The sequence below is a fragment of the Cucumis sativus genome, chromosome 5 (assembly GCF_000004075.3).
Source record: "Cucumis sativus cultivar 9930 chromosome 5, Cucumber_9930_V3, whole genome shotgun sequence".
NCBI classification, from domain to species: Eukaryota; Viridiplantae; Streptophyta; class Magnoliopsida; order Cucurbitales; family Cucurbitaceae; genus Cucumis; species Cucumis sativus.
In genome coordinates, this window is record NC_026659.2 from 27,821,826 (window position 1) to 27,834,292 (window position 12,467).

At 34.0% G+C, this 12,467-nt stretch overlaps 2 protein-coding genes and 1 long non-coding RNA gene across 7 annotated transcripts; 1 reads left to right on the forward strand and 2 right to left on the reverse strand.

Annotated features, from left to right (window-relative positions):
* Positions 1 to 1,633: 1,633 nt before the first annotated feature.
* Positions 1,634 to 8,673, forward strand: LOC101207885 (basic leucine zipper 34). 4 transcript variants are annotated; one of them, XM_031885542.1, is made up of 5 exons: positions 1,634 to 1,852; positions 2,834 to 3,395; positions 4,764 to 4,839; positions 5,618 to 5,744; positions 8,119 to 8,673. In XM_031885542.1, exons 2-5 carry the CDS (start codon positions 2,848 to 2,850, stop codon positions 8,208 to 8,210), a joined length of 843 nt encoding a protein of 280 aa, XP_031741402.1. In that variant the 5' UTR covers positions 1,634 to 1,852; positions 2,834 to 2,847; the 3' UTR covers positions 8,211 to 8,673. The 4 variants fall into 4 exon arrangements, with proteins under 4 accessions (XP_031741402.1, XP_031741403.1, XP_004135047.1 ...); XM_031885543.1 differs by having other exon boundaries at positions 2,839 to 3,395; XM_004134999.3 differs by having other exon boundaries at positions 1,635 to 1,852; positions 2,731 to 3,395.
* On the reverse strand, positions 6,440 to 8,354 carry LOC116403843. The gene is made up of 2 exons (XR_004216729.1): positions 8,109 to 8,354; positions 6,440 to 6,999 (listed from the first exon to the last, which is right to left on the reverse strand). It is a non-coding gene; the product is annotated as an uncharacterized LOC116403843 (long non-coding RNA).
* Positions 8,674 to 9,302: 629 nt separating the features above from the next.
* On the reverse strand, positions 9,303 to 12,228 carry LOC101207637 (vacuolar protein sorting-associated protein 60.1). Of its 2 annotated transcripts, XM_004134998.3 has the most exons (8): positions 12,080 to 12,228; positions 11,874 to 11,969; positions 11,632 to 11,783; positions 11,028 to 11,121; positions 10,370 to 10,441; positions 10,182 to 10,293; positions 9,936 to 10,096; positions 9,303 to 9,594 (listed from the first exon to the last, which is right to left on the reverse strand). In XM_004134998.3, exons 2-8 carry the CDS (start codon positions 11,940 to 11,942, stop codon positions 9,541 to 9,543), a joined length of 714 nt encoding a protein of 237 aa, XP_004135046.1. In that variant the 5' UTR covers positions 11,943 to 11,969; positions 12,080 to 12,228; the 3' UTR covers positions 9,303 to 9,540. The 2 variants fall into 2 exon arrangements, with proteins under 2 accessions (XP_004135046.1, XP_031741404.1); XM_031885544.1 differs by having other exon boundaries at positions 11,874 to 12,179.
* Positions 12,229 to 12,467: the final 239 nt, after the last annotated feature.

Below are 12,467 nucleotides of genomic sequence, written 5' to 3' on the forward strand. Positions count from 1 at the left end.
TTAAGCAATTACGTTGAGAAGTGGTTTCGTATTTACTTCCAAATCTTTTATTTAATAGGTCTTTATATATATATATATTATTTTAAATAAATATTTGGGATTTTTTAAAAATAAAGCAAAATATTTACCACAAAAGTTTGTATAGCAAAAAAAATTAGTTTAAATTTGTATAGTCAAATCTAAACTAGTTTAAATTTGTATAGTCAAATCTAAACTAGTTTAAGATAAGATATTGTCGTTTCACGGTTTAAATAACAATAACAGTTTAAAAAAAATTACAGAAAATAAGATAAAAGTGGAGAGTAAAAAAATTAAGTAAACAAAATAATTTATTATTTTATTATATTTGTGAAAATTAGACTAAATACTTACTGATGTAATATTGTAGGTAGTACAAAATAATTCTATTTACTTATTTAATACCGTGTCAAAACAACTGAGTACTGTCGGTAGAAACATAAAATTTTCCTTTTCTACATGTGTTTGTTATTGATAATTACAATCGTTTTATTTTAATATCGTTGTAATTTTTTTTCTTTACGTATTTATCTATCGTATATAATAATATTTGTGTCTTATAGTTGAATAGCTATAAAGCAATAATATTTGACTTTGTTTAACTATGTACTGTTGTAAAATTTTTCATTTTTCGCTGTCAACAATTCACCAATTCATTAACATTCTCACTTATGCATAAAATGACATACGAGAAGCCTTAGCTTACTCGTTCAAACCCCTTCTAATTCTGCTCAACTACTAGTGCGTGTACTTATATCAACTATAATTAAACATGCACGTTCAACCTATTGTTTTGTATGTCGTAGATGAATAAGTTCGTGTTTGTTTGATTTTAATTTACTAAGAGTAGTAATTGGATTGCATCATTTTTCATATGTCCTGCCCCCGACCACAAAATGAAACAAAGACTATTAAAAAACATATGATTTTAACGCGTTGTCACGTGACACTTTGTATTGTTTTACATTTCATATGAGTTCAAAATATAAGAACCACTACCTCTTTTTAGTTGGAAATTGATCGTATATTTCCACCAAACATCTATCTATCAACATTTAGATTTAAAATAAAAAAAAATTTGCGACGTTATGTCAAAATCATGCAATATTCTCGTTTAGGCCCAAATACGACTATCATACTCTTATCCAATTAAACTATTAATTAAACACAAACATTGACAAAATGTATTTTAAAAGGATAGCAAATAAGTAAATATGAATTTGAAAACAAAATTTTAATATTATTATTTGAGAAAATAGATTTATAATATCTTAAATCAAAGTTAAAAGTGATTTTCTGTTTTGCTAAATATTTTATCAAAATTTGTTACTTTTGATTATTTATTTAAATAAAATCTTACAAAACTTAGATTTAGATTTTTCTACTATAAATATTAAATCTTCTATTTTTTACAAATCATCTTTTAAAATTTAACTATTTATGTTAATTATGGTTGATTGTTTTGATTGAACAAGTGATTATTCCCAAAGCACAAGTTTCAAATAAATCTAAAAAAAAGAGTATATTTTTATTAACGATTTATTTTGAATAAAAGGCATTTTTTAATTTTGAAGCAATATGTTTCTACAATGTCCGTACGGAAGCCATCGTTGGTGCGTTCAGTGAATATAGGAGTGGGCGCAAAAGCGCGGAGTTTGGCAGTGCTTTTGGAGCGAGTGCTTTTATAGAGAACCATTTAAGCTTAGAAGAAGAGAGAGGGAATCTCAAGTTGTAGCTTCTTTTTATTCTTCTTCATCTCGTTGAGGGCCGAATTTTGAAGCTAATGGCGTCTTCTTCTTCATTCTGAACACATTACAGCTGCAAAAAAGGCAAGGTAAGGCGAATGAAACGACCCAAATGCAAGAAAATGCCAAAACTGAAATTTATAACTTCATGGGTTTTTCAAATTATTGTGAAAATTCAAACCCCTTTTGCTTTCTTTTTGGTTTCCCACTTGAAAATGCTTTACAAGAACTTCTGTGTTCTCTATGTTTTTGTTTTATTTTTTTTTTAATTTTAGTTGGGGGTTCTGTTTTTTTCTTTTTCTTTTTTGTTCGTTGTCGATTTCACTTTTTATATTTTTCTACAGTGTGGATCGTTTCTCAGTGCGGTCTCACTGTTGGATTGTGATTTCTCTTTAAGCTTTGAAAATGTTTAATGCAGCTTGATTTTTTTTTTCTTAGCTGCATTGATGAATGCAGACCTCATGCGTTTTTTATTTCAACTTGTGGGGTTCTAAATTATTAGTAAATTTTGGAGGTGATGATGTTTGGTGACTGAGAAAATGCGAGAAAGTAAAAGAAAACTCTGCTTCGAGAGTTTACTGTGGTTTAGATGGAGGTAAAAATTAACAGAAAATCGAAAAGATAGGAGTGGTCTGACATCTTTTATATCGTTCACTGTTCTTTGGCTGCAAATCTTAGGGTTTATTTTGTTGGTTTGTATAATTTTCACGAGAAGTTTGATTAGTGTTGTAGAATAGAATGAGAATCTTTGGTGTTTTAGCTCTGGAAAAGTGCGAATGATTTTTTAAATTGAAAATATTTTATACATCTCTTCTGCAGATTTTGGGTCATTTTCTTCTCTTGTCGTGAAGTTTGTTTTTCTAACTGCTTTTTGTCCTACACTAAAATTTAATTGTTGTTTGTTTTTCCCCCCGTGATTTCGGCTGTTGTAAGTGGTGAAAAAATTTAATAAAAATTTTTCTGCCAGGAAGATGTTTCATTTTCACATTGTCTTTTTCGTTTCCAACCAAAAAATTACACTTATAAAAGCTAAGAACGAGGCTGATGCTGATGGGAAACTTGTGATATAGTCCAGTAACTCACCATGTCAACAAGGCAAACTCACCTTCCTCCTCGTCCTCGCTGCCCGATTCAAAAGAAAACAATTTCTGGTTCTATTGCACCAACCCCACCTGTTAATGAATTATCTCATGACAATTCTTCTTCAGTAAGTTCTGTGTTGGAGGATGAGCCTGTATGGCTCGGTGAATTATTAAGTGACTGTGAATCAAAGTCCTTTGGACAACCGCTTCGACGGTCAGCTAGCGACTCTGTCACCCTTCTAGATGGTCTAGCAGACTCACTGAGGAGTATGTGTATTGCCAAAGATGTGGAGAATTCAGTTGGGAATGAAACTTGTGAACAATGGGATCCATCTTGCACTTATGGACCTAACTCACCCAGGAGAAAATGCAGTTCAGATTTTTCAAACCACAGTATGGTTTCAGCATTATCAGAATTTGTTCATCTTCACCATGCTGCTCCGGTGCACACAGATGCCTGCTCCTTTGCCGAGAACTCTTCTTCGAATTTAAATGGAAACATTAATGAATCAGTTAGGGATTTCAACACAAATGAAAATGCAGCAAAACGGTTAGATTCTAAAATTTTCTATCCATCTGGCATAATTGTTCTTGTTGATCATGTAACGAGATTACTGTCTTTGGCATTTGCCCCCTAGTATCCCTTTCCAAATATACTGCTGTTACTGATGATAGCAATGCTTGTATTTGATGAAACATTGACGTGGTGTGTCCTTTATTGATATGATAATGTAACTATGTTGCACAGTAGAGAAAATATATTGTGAAGCTCCACGCGACATGTCAAAAGAAAAGCCATAGTCTTTCTTTGTTTCTTATATCTGAAACGTGTGCCAAGTATCCTACCTTTTTGCCTTTCATGCATGACTAGAATTTCCGTTCTCTGCTTTCTCTCTCGGCGATAGCTTGCTTGTCAAATTAAAGTCTATTCTGAGATACATTATCCAATTTAAGACCTTGAAATGATGCATCTTCTTATTTTTAGTAAATTCTTCCCCCCTAAATTTTAAATATCAACAGTAATTGTTATTCATTTATACAGTTGAGTAATGGGATGCATACCAGAGTTATAATAACACTAGTTGGCTACAAGTACCAATCTTTAATAAAGAAAGTTCTACAATCTCTAGCTACAATCCCTCATCTTTCATGTTTGTGAATGATCCTCTTTATTTTTTATGCTTGTGAAAATTTTAATATGTTTGCTCCGTTGTATAATGGCTACTTTTCATTATTCTGGCAACAAATGTCTAATTCCACTTTTGAAGATTGGTTTTGAATAATGGCTCTAGGCGTTCAATGAGTTAGCAAACATGAGGTGGTGGAGGGTGTGGCAGAAGCGTTGGTAATTTTTAGTATCGTAGTTTTCTGTTAAAACGTAAGCTGCATATGATTTTGTTTCTTGTGAAGAAACGTTGCTCTCACTAGAAACTATGATTTATTTTTTATTTTGTTTAAAAAATATTGATAATTTAGGGAAAGGTGGAAATCAGTTTCAATTAATGTTTGATGTCATAGAAAAATGGTAAAAAATGGTCAGTTTTTGGGTAGGAGTTTTGCTGTTTATTTTAAAATTAGTTCTTGCAGTACCTCAGTAATGGAAGTATGTAGCATAAGCTGTCTTCAAGAGAGTAAGGAATGTTCCCATTTTCATCTGTAAATGTGAATTAGTTGTTGCTCAGGTAACTTCCAGATACTGGAACACCTACTTATGAAGTGATTTGCTGAAAAGAATTGAGAGATCAAGAATATGATGTGATTTCTCATTAATGTATGTATGGATGATGACATGAGTCTAATTCTTGATATCCACTGCTTTTATATATTGATTTTGTATTCTACAAGTATAACCTTGATTATTGCCTATCCTTATAGGTCACTGTTTCTATTTCCAAAAAGTAATGTGATTTCTTTGCAGGCACAATGGGCAGCGGTCAAGGGTTCGTAAGCTTCAGTACATTGCTGAACTGGAGAGGAAGGTTAATGTTCTCCAGGTAATCCCATTGGGAGATTTGGGCTAGCATATGATAACCAATCCCTATTGGACTGGTGACCGACATCCCATCCTTGTCAGATTTCTGGACAACCTTTGCACTAATCTTTATTTATCAGAAATCTGGAACGACCTTACTTGAACAGGATCTGTTTGATAGGTTTACAACTGTGTCCTTGGGTTCTTGTTAGAAACCTGGAGATATAAAAGGAAAGAGAACCTAAGGGCATGGAAAGAGAGATGCCTCCCCTCAATAACTGCTACTTACAAACACCTAGAGAAGTGTATTCTTTGCACTATAAGACATCTAGTATGTGTATTCTACAATTTTGACAATTCCTAAACTTTAACTAGTGATGTTACTTGTGACCTAGTTAGAAATTTGCTTCTTCTTGGTCTTTGACTTCCAAAAACTTTTGTCATTATTGTGTGATGAAAACTTTTACCAATTTTTTGTAATTTTTTTTGTGGGGGTATGTCTCATCTCCCCTTATAGTAATTGTACATCCTCTTTTTGGTTATGGAAATGTTTGTTTCTTATAAAAAAAATAACGAATAAATAAGAAAGCTTGGGTCACATGTACCAAATGACTGACTTCTGCACGTTTCATCTTTGTTGGTGCAGAATTTTTATTTGATAAGAAAGCTTGTTATTCTTTCCTTTTCAGTGCTGCCTTAACAAAAATTCTTAGAAGTACTGATGTTGTTCTCTTTTACCTTCATAATATTTCTTAAGAAAAATATAACTCACAATTGAAAGCTTTCATCTCATTCTGCAGACAGTAGAATCACAGTTGGCAATAAGAGTTGCCTCACTGCTTCAGGAACGGGTGGCTTTATCAATGGAGAATAGCAAATTAAAGCAGCAGGTTGCAAGAGTTCGACGTGAAAAATTGACTTCAGAAGGTAACTTCGTCTGCATCTTTCTTCTCAAATTTTGTTACTCTTGCAAATTGCAAGCAAGCAATGTTGGAAATAGTGCGCCGAACGTGTATAACTTATTTGTTACCATTAACAGTGCGTATCAATGCTAGACCACAACGAAGAATATTTTCCCTAACGTGTGTGTACCGTATGTGGGGACCTCTCAACTAACAAATAACATGTTGATGTAAAGAGACCACTAGAGAGTATAAAAAGGCAAGGGGGTTTTCTTTTATTCTTCCAAAGCCTGTAGTCTAGAATTACAAGGCATGGCATGGGGTACCATTTCAATGTTGACAAACATAAAGTTAAAGAAATTTACAAGAGGGTTCAAGAAATGACAAAATATGTGCGACTTTGGTAATAGAGTTCCTTTCAATGCATTGAATCTTAAGGTAAGGTGAGATTTAAAAGATGGCCTCTCGATCCTTCCTAATCCTCCCCTTTATGTCTGTAATACTCCCTCCACTCCTTTGCTTTGTTTTTTCGTTTGTTCCTAAGATATTCTTTTTAGTGAGATTTTCTAATTCCCATTGGAGGGTTGGAAGTATTCCGTCCATAGTAAGTGCATGGTTGAGAAAACAGCTGTATGTTTGATGTTGTGTATTAGAGGCAGCAGAGTGGGGCTACCCTACTTCTAAGATTTTGGTTCTCAAAAGATTTTCAAGCAAATCATAGATGAATCAATCAACTCACAAGTGATCTTACATTGGTTCATTTTTTATTGAAAAATAAAAATAAGAAAGTTCAACTGTTCAAATTTGAGAATAAAGCTGATAATTCGTTCATAGTTTCTTAATGACTGATGATTTGCTCTTAAGATATCCATCCCCTTAAAAGATAAATCCACCCCCTTAAAGAAATCTTTCATTCTTGAAATTGCCTTGAACACATCACAATCTACCAACATAGCTTTACTTTCAGAGGGCGCTCACCAAGCTACTGAAAAGTGAAATCCCATCCCAAAGGGGAAGAAGGAACAAAGTTGCCACCAAAACCTTCCAATATCACCAAGTGAAACTTGAAAGGACAATGAAGCAATGCTCATCTTATGGTTTGCACCATCTGTATCCCCGGAATGAGTATGAAAAGGAAAAATGAGGTACTCTTTTCAGCAACCTGTCTGTCGTGTTGATGCTTCTATGACTTGAAGGCAAAGAAAGTATTTATACCTTCTTCCCTTACCTACCTTTCCAAACCAACTTACTTCGTGGAGAAGGAATAACAACTTTGATATCTGACACATGGAGAGAGAACAAAGATTCACATGAAAATGGGACTAAACTTCCCAAAGACCATGATCCTTAATCCTTTTCATGCTGATCTTCTTACTCTTTTGGATTGTTAAAGCACTTTGTTAATTTTTGTAAAAGATAATCCTATATGAGAAAAAATGTAATTGAGGTTTAATTTATACGTAATTCAGGAATTACCAGAAAAACAGTCAAATAAATAAATAAATCAGAATAAGCACTTGAATAAATATATAATTTGGTTGCTCCAATCTAATCATACTACTTGCTCACACTATGGCTGAACTCAACTTTCTGTATTTGAGGAATGAAGAATTGTGTTCTAAAAGTAACAATTTGAGAAACATTTGAGGTCTGAGGGTAAAGCAAACTGTGTAAATGTGTGGTGGCGCTTCTAGAAAGAAAAAAACATGACATTCTTTCTACAGTGATTTCAATTCTAAAAATAATAAAAAAGTTGTAGACTGTGATTGTGGGCTCTATGGAGCATTTTGAGGGACATGAGTTTTTCATTTTAAGCATGTAAACGTTAGGCCAAAAGCTTAGATAGGTAACTTTATTTGGAGTGCCAAGTTTATAAAGCTTGGAATTAGGAAACTTGAATTTGGGTGCAGGTATTAGATCCCAGGCGTTTAGAAAAATGGAGGTGTGGGTTTAGCACTATTTAAATCCACGATTTTGTTCAACAAACACTAAGTTTGTCAACTCAAGGAGTAAACATGGTTTAACATCTCATGCCAAACTCATCCAAAACCCCATATTTGTTTTACTGTAATCTGTTTTTCTGGTGTACAGCCAAGCAAGATTTAACAGCAAAGAGAAATTTTAGTTATATCTATGAGTACTAGGACTAAAATAATAAGCTCATAGGACTTCACTTGCTACTGAGATTTCCACTCTGTTTCAAAATGATAACTTCCTAAAATGGGAAAATCTGAGTGTTTCTGCCTACTTTCCTATTCTGGTCTCACTGATCGTAATGGGCAGAAGTCAATGGAATAACTTTGTTTGTATGAGATATGTGTTCTGAATGCCTAGAAATATCATATATAGCTTTTCTTCTTATGGTGCTTACTGGTTAAAAGAAACTCACCTTGCTACAGGTAGACACCAGGTACTTAAAAAGGAAGTGGAGAAATTAAAGCTTGTTTTAGCAAAACTTCCAGAAAGACAGCAAGTCAAGAAGTCATTTTGAGCCTTCTTCTTCCGGGACGTTATTCAGACCGCCATCGAACGATCATCGATAAAATCCAGGAGCAAACTTGAAAGTATGAGGACATGGGACTGATGTGCTAGCCTCCTCCTGCCATTGTTCTACCATTGGCAATGATTTTCTGCCATTGAAGTGGAACTTGAAATTTGTTTTTACTGATCTGACTTCACGAGGAAAAAAAAAAAAAAACTTTGATTCCATCTTTAGTGATGTTTACTTGAAAGGGGCAAGCATCCTCTCTGTCTTTGAAAATGAACCTTTTGGATTGGTGTAGCTATGGTGTTTGAAGGGGTTTTAGAAATTGAATTTTTGCAGAAAATTGGAGTTTGATTCTGTATCTAAAGGCAGGATTCACTGGGTACACCCACAGGAAAAATTAAAAGAAGATTGAAAAAGAAAGACAGCATATGGACCTACAATCATTGTTGAAGGAAAATTTTATCCACGCACACTTTTTTTCCTTTTTGGACTTTGAAAGAGATGATATATGCTGACGTGCTAGAGAGCCAGGAAGCAACTCCTTGATATATATTACTTCTTTTTTACCTAATAAAAAAAAAGGCTTAATTTCTATATAAATATATAGAAAAGTTGTAAATAATAAAGTGGTAAAAAAATTTACACCAAATTCCTTTTATTCAATCAATAATAGACGTCAATATAGGCGTATAGTTCAATTAGTTAGTGTCTATCTTTCTGGTTCACTTTTTCAAAGAAAAAGTAAAGAGTTTCTTCTATCATATTGTAAATCTCACTAGCCAAAAAGTGTGTTAGTTACTTGGAACCACTGAATCATTGCCACAATTCCTGGTCTCAAATATCGGATGTTTTAAACTAAATTAATCATTTGATTTATTCAGGTTCCATCTCAACTAAATTTATTCAAACTGCCATCTAAGTTTTTTAAAAAAATCGAGGGTAATCTATTCTTATTCATCAACCAAAGCAGCTAGTATGTTAAATTAGAACAATAGTTCTTTGAAGTTAACCGTTAATGAACACGACTAATGTGCCTACATATTATCTGGCATATAAACTATAAACTATAAGTTATGAACTGTCAACACAAAAAAATGATACCAAGAATGTGCCTATATATATATAGTTTGAGCCAAAGACTTCAAGACTGCCTGGAGGAACAATTCCAAATGCAGGTTGTTATCAAATACATGATGGAGTAAATAATCAAACGATGAATTGATTATCCATTTATATATGAATCAATATAAGCTCTGCACAAATATGTATACAAAGATTCACTCCAATTTTTGGCCTCCCGGTAAAGATGGTCCAGATGAGACAAATGCAACTTCTAGCCTCGAAGGGATGCGTGAGGAACAGCGGGTAAACCCAATTCATCCTCGGCCTGTACAATTAAGGGGGGAAAAAGAACTCAATGCATGTAAAAGAGCCGAAGGAGCAAAGGTAAAATTAGACCATATCAATCAATAACACTATGTAATTTAGAATAGATGGATCCTGACATTCTCTTGAACAGACGACAGATGTGTAACTTCATGTTAATGGATGCATATGCAGTTCATGTCGTGAACTACGTAGTGATTTTCTCAAGAAAGAAAAAAAAGGGTGTTGGCATTAGCATGCATCCTGTAAATCTAAGTAATATGCATTTCACAATCGTCTTTTAAACGAACAAGTTCGTGACTATTCACTCAGAAATTGATCCTGTTTTTCAACGACCATTACCTGCGCATTGTTTCTGCCAGCAGGAACTGCTGCATGCCCTATAGGAGCGGCAGGCAAGTTGAGCTCTCCTTCAAAATCAGATTCCTTGTCAGGCTGGAGATAAGATGGAACCCCATCAGCTTCAGTTTCAAATCCCATGTCTGCTTCCAAGGCATCAAGCTCTATAATCCAAAACGTAGGCACGATGTAAGATAACTAGGGTACCATATATTTCATCGACATTGAGCCAAAATACAGTATTCTTACCACCCAAAAGTTCATCCTCATCAATGTCGTCAGGTACATTATAGCTCCTACCAAGAGTCTCTTGAATTTCATTGCTCACATCCATCAGATCCATCATCTCATCTTGTAAGTTCTGCAGGCAATACAAAACCTCTCAACAAATGCCAAAATAAAACTAGGGATGATAAAAAGAGTTGATTGCTACTGACATCTATGTCTTGTATTCTGACTGTTTTCATCATTCCTTTCAACTCCTTATTGGCGGATTTCAAGGCCGACATCTGGAAAATACAAAACCAACGTTAGTTTGACAGATAAAGTGACTCTCCTATTTGATTAAATAGATAAATAAAAACAGGATATCAATCCACAATCCGAGCTAAACTGATATTAAGAAGAACCATAAGAGAGAATCTAGATAGAATTTTATTGAACTTCAAGAAATGCCTTCCTAATGACAGATGTTTGTCCCCTACCTCGTTCTCTCACGAGGTAGGCAGCAGGTTCCAATTAGACAGACAAAGCTCCACCTGAACTGCCCTGAACTCTGTACTTGTACCAAGAAAACAAATTTTTGGCAAGAATTAACTGATGGATTAATAGGAATTACCGCAACCCAGATTTCTTGGTCATCTGACTCACGTAATAAACACAAACTAATACACGCGATATCTAGTCAAACAATTATTAAGTACGCAAGTAAGTTATTTCCCCTTTCCAAACCTATGATTTCCTTGATCTAACATTAAATCTTTAAGTCCAAATCTGCCATGGAAGACTCACATTTTATTATTAATTATTATTACTTTTTTGGATGGCTGAAAAATGAGAAGACCAATTATCACAAAAATATTCAGCAGATGTTACCGTTTGCTGAGCATCTTTTATGCCCTCCGAGGCAAATGCAACTTGATCTAAGTTAAATGTCTGATTGTAAAGCATGTCACGTTGTCCTTCATACCTGTTCAGAAGCAAAAGAAATATCTTAATAACCATTCTGATAGTAAACAAGAGAAAGTAACCATACATAGCATGGTGAACAATTTTAAGTTTAGAACAAAATAATCCCAATCCAATTTTAGTCAGACGACTTTCCCGTTCAGTTTGATAGCAAGCAATTAAATCTACAAGCTTTATTCCATAAACAAGATTAGTTAAATTATGGTCAAGTGAATCAAAGTGTAAGGAATTCTGGAAAAGGGAGACAATGTATTCCCGGGAACCTAACAGTTAACTACGAAAAGGTAAAAGTACAACAAAAGCACAGGGAAAAACAGAAGTTCATAGTAATCTATTATAGGCCAATGTTAGGCAGAGGACCAGTCCCAAGGAAACATGTTTAAGTAAACATATATGCCTTAAAACACGAACAAAGTTGACATACAGGCTTGTGGTAGATCTCCAAGCCAAACTACTTTTTAAGTGAAAGAATATGAAGGTTAATCATATGCTCATGTAGCACGGAACATACATTCGTTTTTGCTTTAGAACTCTCATTGCTCGGGCTTTAACAGCTTCTTGAGCTGGACCAGGCCTCGTTTTCTTGATCTGCTCCTTATATCTACTGAGTTCAACATCAAGCTTCTTTATCTTATCATCAACTGATTCACCCCTTTTATTAATCTGAAAAACAGAACACGCTCAACCCCAATTGAAACAAATCGATTAAAACCAAAACCAAAACCCTAGATGTCAAAAATTATAACGGTTTACCCTATCGGAGGCATCTTGAATAGAAGGCGGCGGTTCTTTGTCTTTCTTGACACCAAAAACCCTCTTCATCTTTCTGTTCTTCTCCCTATTCCTTCGCTGCAAAAAAGAACAAAAAAATGGAGGAATTCGACGTCGATTAACTTAGAAAGAAGAGAAACGACGCCGGAATTCGGAAGAAAAACACTCCAAAATGAGAATTTGGTTACAGCGAGAAGATCGCGATGAGAATCTCTTTGTTGATATCTCCTTTTCTTGGATCGTTCAGAGGACGAAGGAGAAGACCAAATGGAAAAATATTCCGCTGCACCCGATTCTATGTTTGGAGAACACAATTTACGGCTTTACCCCATATAATAGAATTTAAAATTTTGCAAATACGTTTTGGTTGAAATTGGATTGATGACAAAAACCTTTTAAAAAAAACAGTTAATGCTATATTTTTAATATATCAATCTATCAAATAGTCATTAACTTTTAAACGTGTTACCTTTCAATTTAGAAAATGTAGTAACGTAGATTCAATTACGATAATTTTTTTCATTTTTTCAAATTTTTTACCATTTGTAATAATTATATATATATATAGAAAATTAG

Excerpts from the sequence above, each read along its gene's own strand:
- LOC101207637 (XM_004134998.3), bottom strand. The coding sequence starts at position 11,942 with ATGAAGAGGGTTTTTGGTGTCAAGAAAGACAAAGAACCGCCGCCTTCT. Across the intron at positions 11,784-11,873 it reads TTCAAGATGCCTCCGATAGG|ATTAATAAAAGGGGTGAATC; the intron begins GTAAACCGTTAT and ends TCTGTTTTTCAG. Across the intron at positions 11,122-11,631 it reads GTTCTAAAGCAAAAACGAAT|GTATGAAGGACAACGTGACA; the intron begins GTATGTTCCGTG and ends GCTTCTGAACAG.
- LOC101207885 (XM_031885542.1), top strand. The coding sequence starts at position 2,848 with ATGTCAACAAGGCAAACTCACCTTCCTCCTCGTCCTCGCTGCCCGATT. Across the intron at positions 3,396-4,763 it reads AATGAAAATGCAGCAAAACG|GCACAATGGGCAGCGGTCAA; the intron begins GTTAGATTCTAA and ends ATTTCTTTGCAG. Across the intron at positions 5,745-8,118 it reads TGAAAAATTGACTTCAGAAG|GTAGACACCAGGTACTTAAA; the intron begins GTAACTTCGTCT and ends ACCTTGCTACAG.